Source organism: Centroberyx gerrardi, chromosome 18, assembly GCF_048128805.1.
Source record: "Centroberyx gerrardi isolate f3 chromosome 18, fCenGer3.hap1.cur.20231027, whole genome shotgun sequence".
Taxonomy (NCBI): domain Eukaryota; kingdom Metazoa; phylum Chordata; class Actinopteri; order Beryciformes; family Berycidae; genus Centroberyx; species Centroberyx gerrardi.
In genome coordinates this window covers 8,761,682-8,775,982 of record NC_136014.1, presented here as the reverse complement: position 1 = coordinate 8,775,982, position 14,301 = coordinate 8,761,682, and the positions used below count along the sequence as shown (strand labels likewise).

Below are 14,301 nucleotides of genomic sequence, written 5' to 3'. Positions count from 1 at the left end.
AATCTGCTTCCTCTGTGGCTCAAGGCCGTCTGTGTTCCAGGAAACGGTTTGGTACAGAACACCGGAAAGGACAGAATCACCTCCCACAGATGTAAGAGGACTGGACCAGGGGGAAGAGACGGTTAAATCAGAAGAAACACTGTCCACAGATTCATACATCTTCCTTAGAAGACTCCTTAAGATGATTTTGCCCATGTAAAAGATAGGAGCATTCAACAAAAGGCTGATGCTGCGGCCACATGCCTTCCTTGAGACACATTCTGTTCCTCTTGTAGCAGAGAGATGAAGCAACTGATAATGTAATAACTGACATAATGTAATAAAATGTCCCTCTAAATGGGCTGAAAATGGAATAAAAAATCATGTAACAAAATACAACACATTAACCAGCTGTAGCTGGTAGGGATTCAATGACTTGCTCAATGACACTTCAGCAGTGCAGATACTTGCCAACACATCGGCCTGAACCCGCTAGCGTGCTTTCACAGCTTATCCCCGCCTTGCCAATCGCATCTATATGGCGTGAACACACTTTCACCTACTGACCACAACAAAGTGGCACTGTTGTCATATGAGGCCACGGGAGGGGGGGATGGAGGGTGTGGGTGGAGTAGTCAGAGGTTAATGACAGCTTAGCACGGGCGCAACGATCTGTTATCAGTGCAGAGGTCGTAGTGTCCATAAAAACACTGTCACAGGTGGATATGGACAACATGGCCTGAAACGACCGTGGTCAGAGACGAGTGCGCACCCGGGTGTTCACGTGGATGCGTGTTCCAGGTCAGATTAACTTCTAAGCAGTAGTTATGATCGGAAAGGCTGATGCTCCTCTCTGTGACAAACTGTGTACGCAAGAACAGAGCAGATATGTTATCGAAAACTATAAACCTCCCCTCTTGCACATATCCTGTTACAAAACTCCAGACTTTTTGCAGACCTAAACTTCCAGACTTCACAGGAGATAATAATACTGCGGTAAACATATCAGCTTACATATGTTGAGGGCCAGAAGTGTAAGACCAAAACGTACAGTAAAACATTTATTGAATGACATTTATTGATGCCTCAGACTTTACTAAGGCATCATGTTTCAACTTGATAAGTGCTGTTGACCCTGAGTCCAATCAAATCAAATGATTTCTTAGAAAATGTACAAAACTTCTTTTTGTCTGTCTGGATCCTTGGACAACCAACTTCCATACTTAGAGAGCCAGCTCTCAGAAAAATTGCAATTTCCTACGGCCATAAGTTCATTTCAAAATCCCGCTGAGGTGGCTCAAAGTGGGGATGAAACAACCTCGTCCACTCCCATACTGGGTTTCCATGACGACACAAGTCCTCTAAGGAAAAAAAAAAAAAGGTAAACCCCTTCTCATTCATTACCCCCAGATGCCATCTCTAATCACCAAGGCACTCAATACCCTCATGAGAGAGAGAGAGAGAGAGAGAGAGAGAGAGAGACTGATTGTGGGTGAGGTGTTGAGCAGACAAATGTAAAAAAAAAAAAAGAAAAAAAAAGAAAGAAAAAGAGGTGCCTGTTTCACCACTAGCAATGACAGACTTTGCTGCACCTTTGTTACAAAGTGCTTGGGGGAAGAAAAAAAATCTGCCTCAGATACCTTAAGAAAGCGGTATGGCTGCAAACTCAACGATTCAGAGTGTGTGTGTGTGTGTGTGTCTTGTCTTTGAGAGAAAGCCAGGTGTGCAGCTAGAAAGCATCCATCTGATGACCAGGCAGACTCAGACTCCATAAATCATGTCACCTTTCACATATTCTCAAACAGCAGCAGTCAGAATTGCACACACAGCAGCAAAAAAACCCATAAAAAATAAAAAAGGAGAAGGCGCGTTTAAAAGAAAAGAATTCAACCTATTTAACACCCACTACTGCCCTCCCTCTGCCTCTGTACACCCACCTAGCTCTCCCATCTGCCATTCACAGAGGGCTTATAATGCTGCAATCTGGGAGACCGAGATTATATGGAGAGAGAGAGAGAGAGAGAGAGAGACATAGACGGAGACAGAGAGACGGGAGAGAGGGAGGGGTGGAGCCGAGGGCCGCCGACCGGAGGCAGGGAGCGAGAGAGGGAGGTGGAAGGATTAAGAAAAAGTGCATGGCGCACAGTGTGGATTCATCTAGAATATTACTCAATACTCAACTGCCCGTTTTGATGCTGCGGCTCAGGAGCAGGAGGAATCTATACAGGCCCATAAAACATCAGCACAGGAGGACAGTAGCTTATTACTAAGGCCAGTTCACACAGAAACACCTATAGGTGAGGCTTGGAGATCCTTATCCTGCACACGGGTATTATAATAATATACGTGATTCTGAAAAACAAAACACTATAAAAAGAGGTATCAGAGATGTCATCTCCAGTGTTGATGCAAAATTCTATGACTCTTTCCTGACCTAAAAATATTATTCTTTCCTGGTTTTTTCATGTAGGCTTTCAATTCTGAAAAGTTTTTAAGGGTTACACACACAGAAAACCAGCTGAAAACCAGCATCTAATGCAACGAATATGGGAAACTATTCTGAAAATAAACTCTGGTATATTCCTGTAAAGAGACCTATTTGTAAAATTCGCTGATATTCCCTGACTCTCATAAAATTCAAAATCCCTGACTTTCCCTGTCTGGAATTCACCTCCACGATATTCCAGAAATTCCCTGACCGGTGGAAACCCTGGTGAACAAACACTCCACTGATTCCAAAATCACTCAAAACTGACAATAAAAACATCGTTCCAGGCGGCATGCTGGTCTTGCACACTTCCTGTCCGCATCACCCAATGAGCACCGACGCGCTCACACCCCCGCAGTCTTCCCTTAATCAGCAGGCGGATTAATCCTCTTGTTGACTGTGCACCTGTACCAGCGTGGGCCTCTCTTCGCTAAGCTCTGTGCTATCTACGCTGCTGGAACTGAGAGTGTGCACGCCTCGTCACATGAACAGCTGCGCGCGTCGCTGGGTGCCTCCCTGTCCCGTCCACCGGGCTGCGGAGCTGCTGACCGCGCCGGGGAGGCTGCTTGTGTAAATGGCTGATGAGAGGGAGAGGGAGAGGGAGAGGGAGAGAGAGAGAGAGAGTCCCCGAGGTGGGGCGGGAGCGGAGCATCCTCTGCCTCTCTAATTACAGACTTAATGAGTCCTTAGCTTTAGTCCAAGTGGGTGGAGAAGCCTCCAGAGAGGGGCCAGCAAGCCAGGGTTCATAAATTACCTTTTACTTTGCCCCCCCCCCACCCTATCACCCTCACCGCACCCCACACACAAACACACAAAAGAGCTTGTCAGGAGGCGGGTGCACAGGGAGATGACCACTCCCTGATGGCTAATCTTAAACCTGGATGCTGCCCTCTCTGAGACAATGCAACAGAGGAGCACATTAACCTTAAATTGAGTCCAACAAAAGAAGCTAATCCTGGCCCACCCTCGTCACTTCCACCGGTGGACTGGGATTATCAACAGGGGGTGTGGGCACCGAGAGCGGGGGAACAAGGAAGCAGGGTGCACATGCTATCGCTTTGAGTAAGAGCGCAGATCTGAGACCAGTTTATCTCTAAACTACAGAATATTAGATGGTGAATGTATATGTGGAGATACGTGTACAGTCTGCTTTCTATCTTATGTCCTGCACTGTCCTTTTACAGTCTATGAGAAGTCCTGTTGTCCCTGTACCATGTGTGTCAGTGTGTCAATTCCTGTACATTTATTATACTTGGGAATTAAAGTGATTCTGATTTTCTTAAATCATATCAAGGCTGATTAACCCTGACTAGCAATAAATCTGTGCTGATTTTCTTTGGGAGCTTTATCAATGCAGGCACACAACTCCAACCCTGCAGCCAGTCTTAAAGATGATGCACATGCACAGTTTCTTTAACTGAGAGAGAAAAAGACCCCAAAACAATTTCACATCTAACTACTTGTACAATGACAGCAGAATACGGCGTGTGAAATCTAAAAGCGACGCTGGTTTGAAATGTTTAGGCATTAGCAGCGGATTGGCATCCAGTCGGCAGAGAATTTTCTGTAAATGCACCAACACGTCATTGTGCGTATGAAACGGCAGACCTGAAGCCAAGGTCAAAGTCAGCTCTCACTGCACAACACCAGTTAATCTGTTTGTTTAGCCCCCTGTAAAAAGCATTAGCTTCTCTTGCTGCGGTCCACACAGAGAAAAAGCAAGGCGATAATGAAATAGAAACATAATGGCAGAGCGGTCGACACACAGGTGACACTTGACGAAACTTTAATCTCAGGTGTGTCCTAGTGACTCACTAGGTATGAAAGTTGGCGGGGGATTTTCCTATAGGGAGCTTGCGTCATCAGTGGGCGGATATAAAACCCGGTCCCAAAGTTCTCCCTAGATACAAGTGAACACCGCTGAAGTGAGTCACATGAACGGGGACTTGAAGTACAGAGCCTCAGAGTCTCTGTGTGCAAAAGCCAAATGAGTTGTAATTCCATTATGGAGCTGTGATGCGACTCCGCGGTAATATGATTCCTCTCCTAAAGGACATCTTTCTCTGGTTTGTTTGGGAAGACGTGGTAATGAGGGAGGGCTACAGGGAACTGTATTACAGAGTGAGAGGGGAGAGCAGCACACCAAACTATAAGCTCGAGGATCAGTCTTTGTTCTAAAATTATATCTTGGCAATAAACTACTAAAGATTAAATAGCACTATACTAGACTTACTTAAATCATACTATACTTATATTCCATAATGTGGTGCAAACATTTTCTTTGCATGTGGGACAGACCCGGTTTATTTGGCTGCCTAGCGAAGCTGCATGGTACAGTTTCACAACTTAGTGTTACTATTAAATGTCTATGGGATGCCAGCCTGTGGAAGGATCTAGGCTCAAGGTGTTGTGGTGGCTCAGCAGGCTGTGGTGGATACCATGTAATCACAATGTTAGAGTTAGATACATATGTCACCCCCCTTCCACTGTGCAGTTCTGAAGCAGAAACGCCACAAAATAATCTTAAAAAAGTATTTTGATTACACATTAGGTGAAAAATGAGAGGTGAATGTAAGGACCACTGTATTAGTCTTACCTGTAATGTACATGTGTGACTGTAGGAGGCCTGTAGCCAAAGATCCAGGTCTGGATGTCCATGGGCCGTGCTTTGGGGTAGGCTATGGTCATGTCCACCACCCACTGCAGGCCTTTACGCTTATTGCCTGTCATGGGAGGAAGACAAAAGCAGTGAGGAAGACAGAAAAAGACGCTTTTGCAGGGCTAGGACACGCCAAAAAATCACCAGTTATTTTAAGTAGTTTAATAACAACAACAATAATAATGTCATACTTTAATGATCATCATAGGGTAACTCTTTTCGCATGAGGTAAGATCTAACATTGGTGAGTCCAACCTTCTGTAGACGGAGCACTGTTTCAATTTACTCTTAAGCGTCAATTTGTCAGTTCCAGTGGGTGGAGAAAATTTCCTGCCAGTGACCTTATCTGACACCAGAATTTCATTTGGGCAAATTGGGCAAATCTATGGGGCCTCAATTAGAATGGAGGGGACGTTCTCTGTTGCAGCTCCACTTGGTGATTTAGACTGATAAGACAGGTGTATTTTTACATAAAACTCTAGCCTAGTGCAGCTTTAATTTCTCACACTGCATCTATGGCAGCCAGGAGAGAGAGAGCAAGGGTGGAAGGGAGGAGAAAGAGGGGGAGCGGGAAGGAGGGGGGGGAGATAGGAAGGATGACAGATGGGAGAGAGGGAGTGCTAGACAGATGATGAAAGTTGGAGGCAGCTGCCTGTGTGTGTGTGTGTGTGCGTATGTACGTGCAGTATGCAGGGTCAGCTCAGTCGTCACTTGCACACAGCCACAATTTTTATATAAAGAACTGAAAATTAATTAAAAGGAGCTTTTTGATAAGGATGATTCTTAACACATTTTTCTCTCCATTAAACGTCCTGCCTGCTGTTAATCAACACCTGCAGGACCGAAGTTGCCTCGCAGTGTTAAATATACTATGGTTTTGAAAAGAATAAAGGAACAATGACTTTGCTGGATCTCTCTGTTGAAGGAAGGTTGTCAAGGCTGAGGGAAATCCAGTGTAAAATCAAATTGATTCAATGTCCAGTCTCAGCATATATTTGACAATCATATTTGTTTTCTGTGTGTGTTTTATGCGTGTTATTTCTAGTTTATGCTTGTCTACTGGAAGCGATGAGTGTGCATAGACACACAAGCGGGGCTGGATATCATCGGACTATATCTGATGCAGACACAGTTGCAATTCTTCAAATTTAATGCTGGTTCGGAGAACTTTCTCCGCTACCTCGCTTTGCTGAAATTATTTTCTGTGCAACATTTGAACATCCCACCTGCTTTTCTAAATGCTCAACATTTCCTCAATATGGGATGGGATCAAAATGGGATTTTTTCACATATACTACTTGAGCTCAGTTGTTCAACCTAATATTTTGAAGCGTCAGAAAATCAGTATGGTACCAGTAGATATTGTTTCTTAGTGCCCAGCCCTATCCACAAGGCTGGGAGTCCACTCTGCCACAGTAGGAACACTGATATGGCCCAGGTGATTAACTGAGGACAAACCTCACTAGGTTTCTAATGAGGGGCATAAGGCCGGAATAATGTCCTCACACAGATGTGGCCTGTGTGTGTGTGAGCGAGAGATTTTCTTAAGTATATGCGACTCTGTTCACTTAATAACGTGTATTTGTTTCAAAGTTCAAACACCAGATGGGGGAGGCAGCGGAAACGAAAAGCTGAGGAGGGAGCTGTTGGCTAGCTCACCAGACGAGCATTTACACCCATATAGCGGTGACTGGATAATGACGAATATGGCTAACAGCGCAGCCATCCCCCTGTGAGGGTAATCGGATCCGGATCTCGGCCCCGGTGTGCTGAAAGGCAGCCATCGTCTCCTGCGAGCGGCCGGCCAAAGAACCGGGCCGCTTGCCAAAGTATCGCTGCTTCCCCGCACGCTGTGACAAACAATACTGTAATAACAGCCGTGGTCATTTAAAATGACATCAGAGGAGCCCCGGCCCTCTGTAAACACTTAGAGAGGAAGGAAGCGCGCTGGCAGAAGTCTGGCTCTCCGTCAGAAGTCTGGCTCTCCGTCAGGCCACTCTGTGGGCCAATCGCAACGGCCGAAGAACACACCTGTCCCTCCCATCGACCGAGCTGCGGGTGAAGGGCCACCTCTGATTGGTCGGTGCTAAATGTACAGACGATAAGGCCTAACGCGCTTTGATGTTTTACCTTCGGGTCATGAGGAGCTTCAGCCCAACCCTAAAATGACACTCAGCGGTGAACTTTGCTCACCTGCCACCTGTACTGTTTTATAACATATAGGCGAGATTTATCATTCCTTTTTAGTCGCTAATGCACACAGAGAGTTTCTGCAGGCTGTGAACTACTCTGACCCACATGCTTTGAGTCTGGGCTGCACAGTGTTTGTGTTTACCCCGGGTGACATTGCATGGCTGATACACAGAGGCACACACATTTACATCAAATCCCATTTCCTCCGAGTGGCCCATTTGTCTGTGTGTGAGTCAGCAGGCTCTGGGCGCCTCTGCAGAGCATCAGGGAGGGTCAGAGAGAGACGGGGCTGCGCCTTTGATCAGCCAGGGACATGCAGGCATGCATACCCACCCACCCACACACACACACACACACACAAACACACACACACAGAGTGCAGGACGGTGGGGGACATAGCACTCTTGTGGGTGTGCGTTTTTCCTCCCCACTCTCCCTCTGTTTTAATGCCATTAGCTAGATTCAATGGAAGGACAAGTCCTGCTGCACCAACCAGCTTCTCCTCCTGAGCAGCTGGAATATAGAAGGACAGCGGGAGATGAAGAAAGACCAAGGACATGAACACCCTATATAACCCTATAAAAAGCAGGGAAACGGGTAATCTCCTGTCAATGAATGACACTGACGTTCAAAATCCCACCCTTGTCTTAGCATATAAACAGAACCTCTGCAACCATCAAAGTGTGTGACACTGATGAAATGGCTTAGGCCTTTGTGCTAAATTAGCAGAAAAACCAAACAAAAAACCTGCACATACAGCAAATAATTGCATAACTAAATGAGTCTTGCTTATCTTATCTGAATTTTTACGACAGCCGATGAAGTGATACTTTTCATCTGGCCTGACACTGTGGCCTGCGGAGGGATAAACAGAGCGTTTTGCTAGCTCCTGGCTGTTAGTGCTGAGGCTGTAGGACTGCAGGAGCTGTGTTAGCAAACTCGTGGAAGGCTAAAGTCCCTGAGCAACGTTCTCAATAGTGCTGGCCCAAACACTGTTCAAATTGCTATTAACGCAGCACTCCTTTAAAATGGATTTTGTGGTAAAGCCAGGAAACTCCAATGTGAGCATTGTGTGTGCGTGGGCATAGGAGACTCACCGCACATGTATGTGTATGGCAGTGGATTTCTGCACCTGGTAGCATGAAAAACATGTAAACTTTTGTTTTGTCAGCTGAAGAAAAAGAAAAAAAAGGGAAAAAGTGTAGGAAAAGAGAATGAAAAGAAATGTAATTTTCAAAGGCTGTTAATTGCAGAGATGGACGAGCTCATTGGCTGTATTTAGGGCTGGTCTCTAGACAGAATAAATTACTCTTCTGCAAATCGCCACTGGGGTTTCAGGGACCTTGATGCAATTTCTGGCACCTCGGTGCATGTCACCCCTTTCCCCTCCTCGCAATCTCCACCACCAGCCGCCGTTAAGTTAAAACAAGGCTCCCAGAGGACACTGTGACAAAGACGTGATGATTTAATGCTTCAGGTTTGAAGCATGGTCCATCCCTGGCCTGCTAGCCAACATAAAACCCCATTTGATGAAGAACTGTACTACACAGTCTATTATTAGAGCCAGTGCAGCAGGAGCGTTCACAGGGACTGTGAGGTAAGACAAAAAAGAAAAAGAAAAAAAAAAAAAAAAAAAACTTGCAATGTTCTGCCAGACTTCCCCAGAACAGAGCATTCTACTTTTTGAGACCCGGAAACCTCAGCAAGAAAAAAAATCCTGGGACATTAATAAAAGATAAATCAAACGTCATTAAGCGAGGCCTAACAGAACCCATTCAAAATCCATGAAAACATTTCAAATTCATGGTTGTCAATCTGAAAAAAGTTTTGTTTTTTCCAAATTCCTGTTAAGTTGACAAGGTTTTCATCTGACAGCAGTGAAATATGCAAAGTGGGTACCAGCCGGCATGCCGACATGGGCAGCATGCAGTTTTCTGTCAGTGTAAGAAGTGATGTGACCCAGGGGAGATGTACTTAGGATGGAGAACCCAAAAATGAAGCATTCTGGGCCGGCCTGGGGTCTCATTATAAGGTTATTACTTGACTTTATTCTAAATTTCACTGTACAATGGTTTGAAAGGAATGGAACTTAGTTTTAGCTTTTAACATATTAAAAAATATGAGAATCTCAATGTAAACTGACTGAATGTTAACTTCTTTTGGCTTGAATTTTTTGCCTTGGATTTGGTCAAGAGTTCACAAATATGCATGTGTTTTCTTTGATGAACACCAGATCTGGTGGCAGGGTGTCCTAGTGGTTACAAAGGTCGTAATTCGACTGGATGACTCAGGGTCAAGCCCCATGACAGCAAGCATCTGCCCTGCTGATTCGGCGTCTTGCTCAAGGACACTGAATCCCTACCAGCTCTAAGGCTCTGTAGCTGACCCCTGACCTCCCTGTGGAGGCGGGGCAAGCAGAAAGAAAATTTCCCTATGGGGATCAGTAAAGGTTCACATTATTATCAGTATGCATGGATTTACCAGAGGATTACACTGTGGAGAACAGACACATTTTCAGCTTTCTCTATGCAACGGACAACTTGTTTACCTGACAAAATCCTCTGACCATTAGCCGGCCAAGAATTTATTTAGCTGCGGACAGCCTTAGTATATGTGTGATTCATAGACTCCATGCTTCCTACTGGTGTCAGGAGTATACATTTACATTCTCCAGAGCAACTTACAAGAATCTATGAGTAGAATAATCTTACATTTCTAGATCACCAACATTACAAGCAACCAAAAGTAAGGAGTACAAGGATCAGAGCCACAGCGGCTGGACAACAGATGCAACGAATACTCCTGTGTTGTTAGAATAATCATGATGCATAATAGAGAAGAGCTGGGGAAAAGAAATAAGGGCCAGGGAGAAAAGATATCGAGATTTTGTGTGCGTTTTGTGTGTGTGTTAGGCACCTGACTGGTTGGGGGTCCCAGTCTCGCTGCCCACGCTGCCGTTCTCCTGCTGGGCTCCCAGGGTCTTCAGGATGACCTGGGTGGCGCCCAGACGAGGCAACGTCACGTGGGTCAGGTGGGGGAGGGAGTTCTTCTTGGCGAACGACTGGCTGGTTTCCCGCCGCTTGCGCAGGAAGCCGCCCTCGGGGAACAGCACTATCCACTTCCGGTCGCGGCTGTGGTAGTATCTGTCCAGGTGGTCCTTCAGGTAGACCAGCTGCTTGTCCCGGTGAGCTTTACCCTGTGGGAACAACAGACAAATGTATTTATAGATATAATAATCACACGTGAAACATTCTGCCAACGGGGTGTGATAATTTCTCTCCTTTCCAATCCAGTTTCACTTGTCTCAGGAATATTTTAGAAACAAGTGCCAATATCTTGAAGCAATGCAAAATAGGCAGATCACTCTACTAGTATCAAGGAAATCATAACAAGTGCAATTATCTCAACCCACTGGCAGGTTTCTTTAACTGTTCTAATGAAAAAAAAAGATTTTAAGGCCCAATGCTAAATTAATTGACTTGTTAAGAAGAGTACAGTTTGCCGTACATTAATACAAGTAGCCAAACGAGAGAAAACCTACAAACAAAAACCAGGAGTTAGGTGCAGTAATACTGTGGAGCACTCAGACCAGCAGTAATGGAATGAATGAAACGGATGCAATACATGTTGGACCTGGCAACATTAAGAGCATTAGCAGTGACAGCACAGTGAGGACCGGGAGAGTTGTGATTGATTTTTAGTTAGGCCCGGTCAAAAGCCATTCTAAATGCATTAGCATAGGCAGGCTGGATTGTGTGTGTGTGTGTGTGTGTGTGTGTGTGTGTGTGTGTGTGTGTGTGTGTGTGTGTGTGTACAGTTGTATGTAGTAAAATTGCACACAACACAACTATGGCTAAATGATCTGATTATTTTGCCAAACAATTTGATCTTGATTATTAATCCTAAATATTAGTTGCAGTATTAATCTTATCTACTGCTACAAAGTCTCCGAGTCAACAGGAGATCGTTTTTTTATGTTAGTGAAGTTTATATTTAAACCTGCCAAAGACCTGTACTTCACCTTGGGATTGTTGCTGTGATTTTACTGTGGCTACAGGAGCCAGATGGACAGAGGGAGACGTTCCCATTATAGACAGTTTGTGTGTTGGGGGAGGGACAGAGTGCTGCAGCAACCTTGGTGATCATTTGGTTATTTGGATGATTCTTGAGGTCCATGCTCGATGTCATGGAAATATTTCCAACTGTCAGATGAGGAACCATTTATTTTACATAACATTCTGCATTTGGACTTGGGGGGGGGGGGGGTTTGGATTTGACTGGATCATTAGTGGGTGTATCCAGACCTGAGGTATGGACTGATAGAATTCAGTCTCTGATCTATAGTCCTCAGGCAGCCCGTCTCCCCAGCGAGCGACTGAGCTCAGCTCAGTTTCTGCTACGCTCCCGCTTGCTTTAGTCACATGGAACCGTGGATGTATATACAGACAAATAAGTGCGCAGTGCACATTCATTGGCTGTGACTGGTCACAGTACTCATTGTGATGATAATGATGATAATGTTCAATTTGATACAGCAGGTGTTCTAAGTGTCATTGCATTAAATGTTTCAATATCACCAAATTATACAGTGATTAAATCATGGAAACTAAGATCGAGATTTACAACAAGGCTCTAAAGTGCGACCATTTGGTAGCAAATGCGGCCAATGTTTAAATTTTGTGACCTCGAAATTGCATTTGGTCACATTGGTGCGCCTGCAAATAATTGCCTTGTTGTGACTTTGTAACTTCTTTACAGTGAGCATGGCATCTCTCCTGTCATCTGCTCTGTTTTTGTCTCTGACTATATTTACCTCAAAGCAGTTTTTGCACTTGCTGACATTAAATCCCCTTCCTGATACTTCCTCTCACAAGAAATAGTGTTTTCCGCAAGTGCCGGCTGTCGGCTAGATGATACAGACGCCTATCTAGCTGCTCTGTCAAGAAAATGAAAGTAAAACTTATGTTTCTAGGCTCCAAACTGCGCTCACGTGTTTATAAGTTTTGAAAGTTGGGAGCAGCAGTGCTACCAGGTAAAAAAAATCATTTAGAGCCTTGTACAACAATTACTTGAGCCATCAAAAACGTGCTGGTATCGTGATGAGCAGAACGATGTGAGAGACTGTCTGTCAGTCTGAGTGGGCAGCAGATGCTTGGGAGGTTGGGGCAGATGCTTGGCTGCGTGAGGGCGTGCGAGGTATTCTGGGGAAGGATGTCAGGAATGCACGAGACGAGAATGCCAGAGGGGATCGCGGAGCAGGGCCAGTGGAAATGACCGAGTCTGCCCGGGCCGTCCAACGCTGCCTGCTTGGTTGTTAGCACACTCCGGGTTCTCCACCCCGGGCACGTTGCCTGATGTAAAATTCCACCACTATGGCAGAGCATTTCCATGACCTAAAAAATTTAATTCCCTCCTGCCATGTTTGTGCTGTTTTTGCAGCTCAAAAAAGTTCTAAAGGGATAAATAGTCTGGTATCCACAGCGCCAAATAGGGCTTACTCATTATTTAAGTTATTTTCCTCTAAAACAAATGTGGCAGAACTTAGTACATTTTGATATCCACAGAGATAATGCATCAGCAGTGCAGTCAGTTAAAATTGATAAATTTTTAAGTCTTTGTTGTAGACATTTTGAGCTGGCCCTGGCAAACCCTGTTTGGCCCTGCAGAGAAAAAGTGACCACTGAGAAAAAAAGAAAAAACAAGAACAGCTCATAACCACCATCTGTTGCAGGAAATGTGTGTGGAACCAACTGTAAAAGATATCCCACTAGGTTCCTGTAAGTGGATCAGTTTGTCGCATTCTGTGATATTCCATCACATGCAGAGAATTTTTTCAGCTCCCTGACATTGCTTGTCTAGAATTAACCTCTCAACCTTCCATGATATTGCAGGAATTCCCTGACCAGTGGGACACCTGTGGGCTGTGTGTGTAGGTCTGTCACAACGGGCTGCTGTGTTCCAGCTGCCCCCACAACAAAGGGTCAGTCTGAGCCGGGGGGGGGGGGGGGGGGGGGCTGAGCAGCCTCCTACACTACGCTACTGTCCGCTGCCGTCATCCTTCTTAGAGGAGGCAGTAGCAGCGGACTCGCATATCCGCGGACCAGCTGGAACAAGCAGATGGGCAGTGACTCGACTTCTGCGGAGCGTGGTGACGTAGCAGCAGCGGCCTAGAGGTTGGAGAAGTTGGCTTGTGACCCGGAGGTCGCCAGTTTTATTCCTTCTGGTAAAAACTGGGCGGGCAGAGTGAGGGGGAAAGTGCTCTCCCGTCCCTCAGCAACTATTGTTGATGTGGCCTTGAGCCTCGACTGTTTCAGTGGAGCTGCTCAGTTGCCAACAGACAAAACGGTTGTACTGGGCGGCTCCCAGGTGTGAATGTGTACAGCATTATGAATGTGAAGCAGGGCGTACATAATGCGGAGCACACATGCCCATTTAACTTTCCTTGGGTGAATAAAAGGCTCGAAAGAATAAACACAGACGAACAAATACTGCCGTTTCCCAGGCGATGTTGACAGTTAACCTAATTAGGTCTTTGTTTGAGCTATTTGGGGCCGGCTTTTAACAGTTGTGGGTGTCTTACCTGTCTGATAAAGAAGTCCCCGTGGATCAGGGACACCAGGCCAAAGTTGGTGTATTTGAACACGTGGTCCATCAGCCACATCATTTTTCGTACCACCTGAAAGAGAGGGGAAGAAAAAGTAGAACTTCAACAAACACAGCACGATTTTGTTCTATTCCCTACTTCCCTATAAGCAAGAACACATGGAACCTGGCTTCGGTGCGCTGACACCCACGTCCCATAATGATACCGCCCCGCACGGTCCTTCCACCCGTCTGATCTGCACCAAGGCAGCTTTGGCTTACTGTCCTTTCTGGCGCTTGTTGTTTCAGCGCTAAGAGGATAAACGGGGCCAGGGATGCAGTTGTTGAGGCGGATCATGTCATCATGTTCGCGCAGCGCGGCTTGGCGGCTGCGTTGCCG

The 14,301-nt window shown here is 45.6% G+C and overlaps 2 protein-coding genes across 2 annotated transcripts in view; both read right to left on the bottom strand.

Annotated features, from left to right (window-relative positions):
• The window catches only part of lpgat1 (lysophosphatidylglycerol acyltransferase 1), a 35,085-nt gene that overhangs the window by 5,042 nt on the left and 15,742 nt on the right, over positions 1-14,301 (bottom strand). Inside the window, exons 4-6 of the mRNA XM_071919121.2 lie at positions 13,900-13,995; positions 10,236-10,515; positions 5,064-5,190 (exon numbers count right to left, since the gene is read on the bottom strand). Coding sequence (XP_071775222.1) covers positions 5,064-5,190; positions 10,236-10,515; positions 13,900-13,995 — 503 coding nt within the window. The remainder of the gene's footprint in view (positions 1-5,063; positions 5,191-10,235; positions 10,516-13,899; positions 13,996-14,301) is intronic.
• enpp1 (ectonucleotide pyrophosphatase/phosphodiesterase 1) overlaps positions 12,022-14,301 on the bottom strand; it is a 200,770-nt gene continuing 198,490 nt past the window's right edge. The window contains exon 26 of the transcript XR_013507443.1: positions 12,022-12,034. The gene's annotated coding sequence lies outside the window, so the exon portion shown is untranslated. The remainder of the gene's footprint in view (positions 12,035-14,301) is intronic.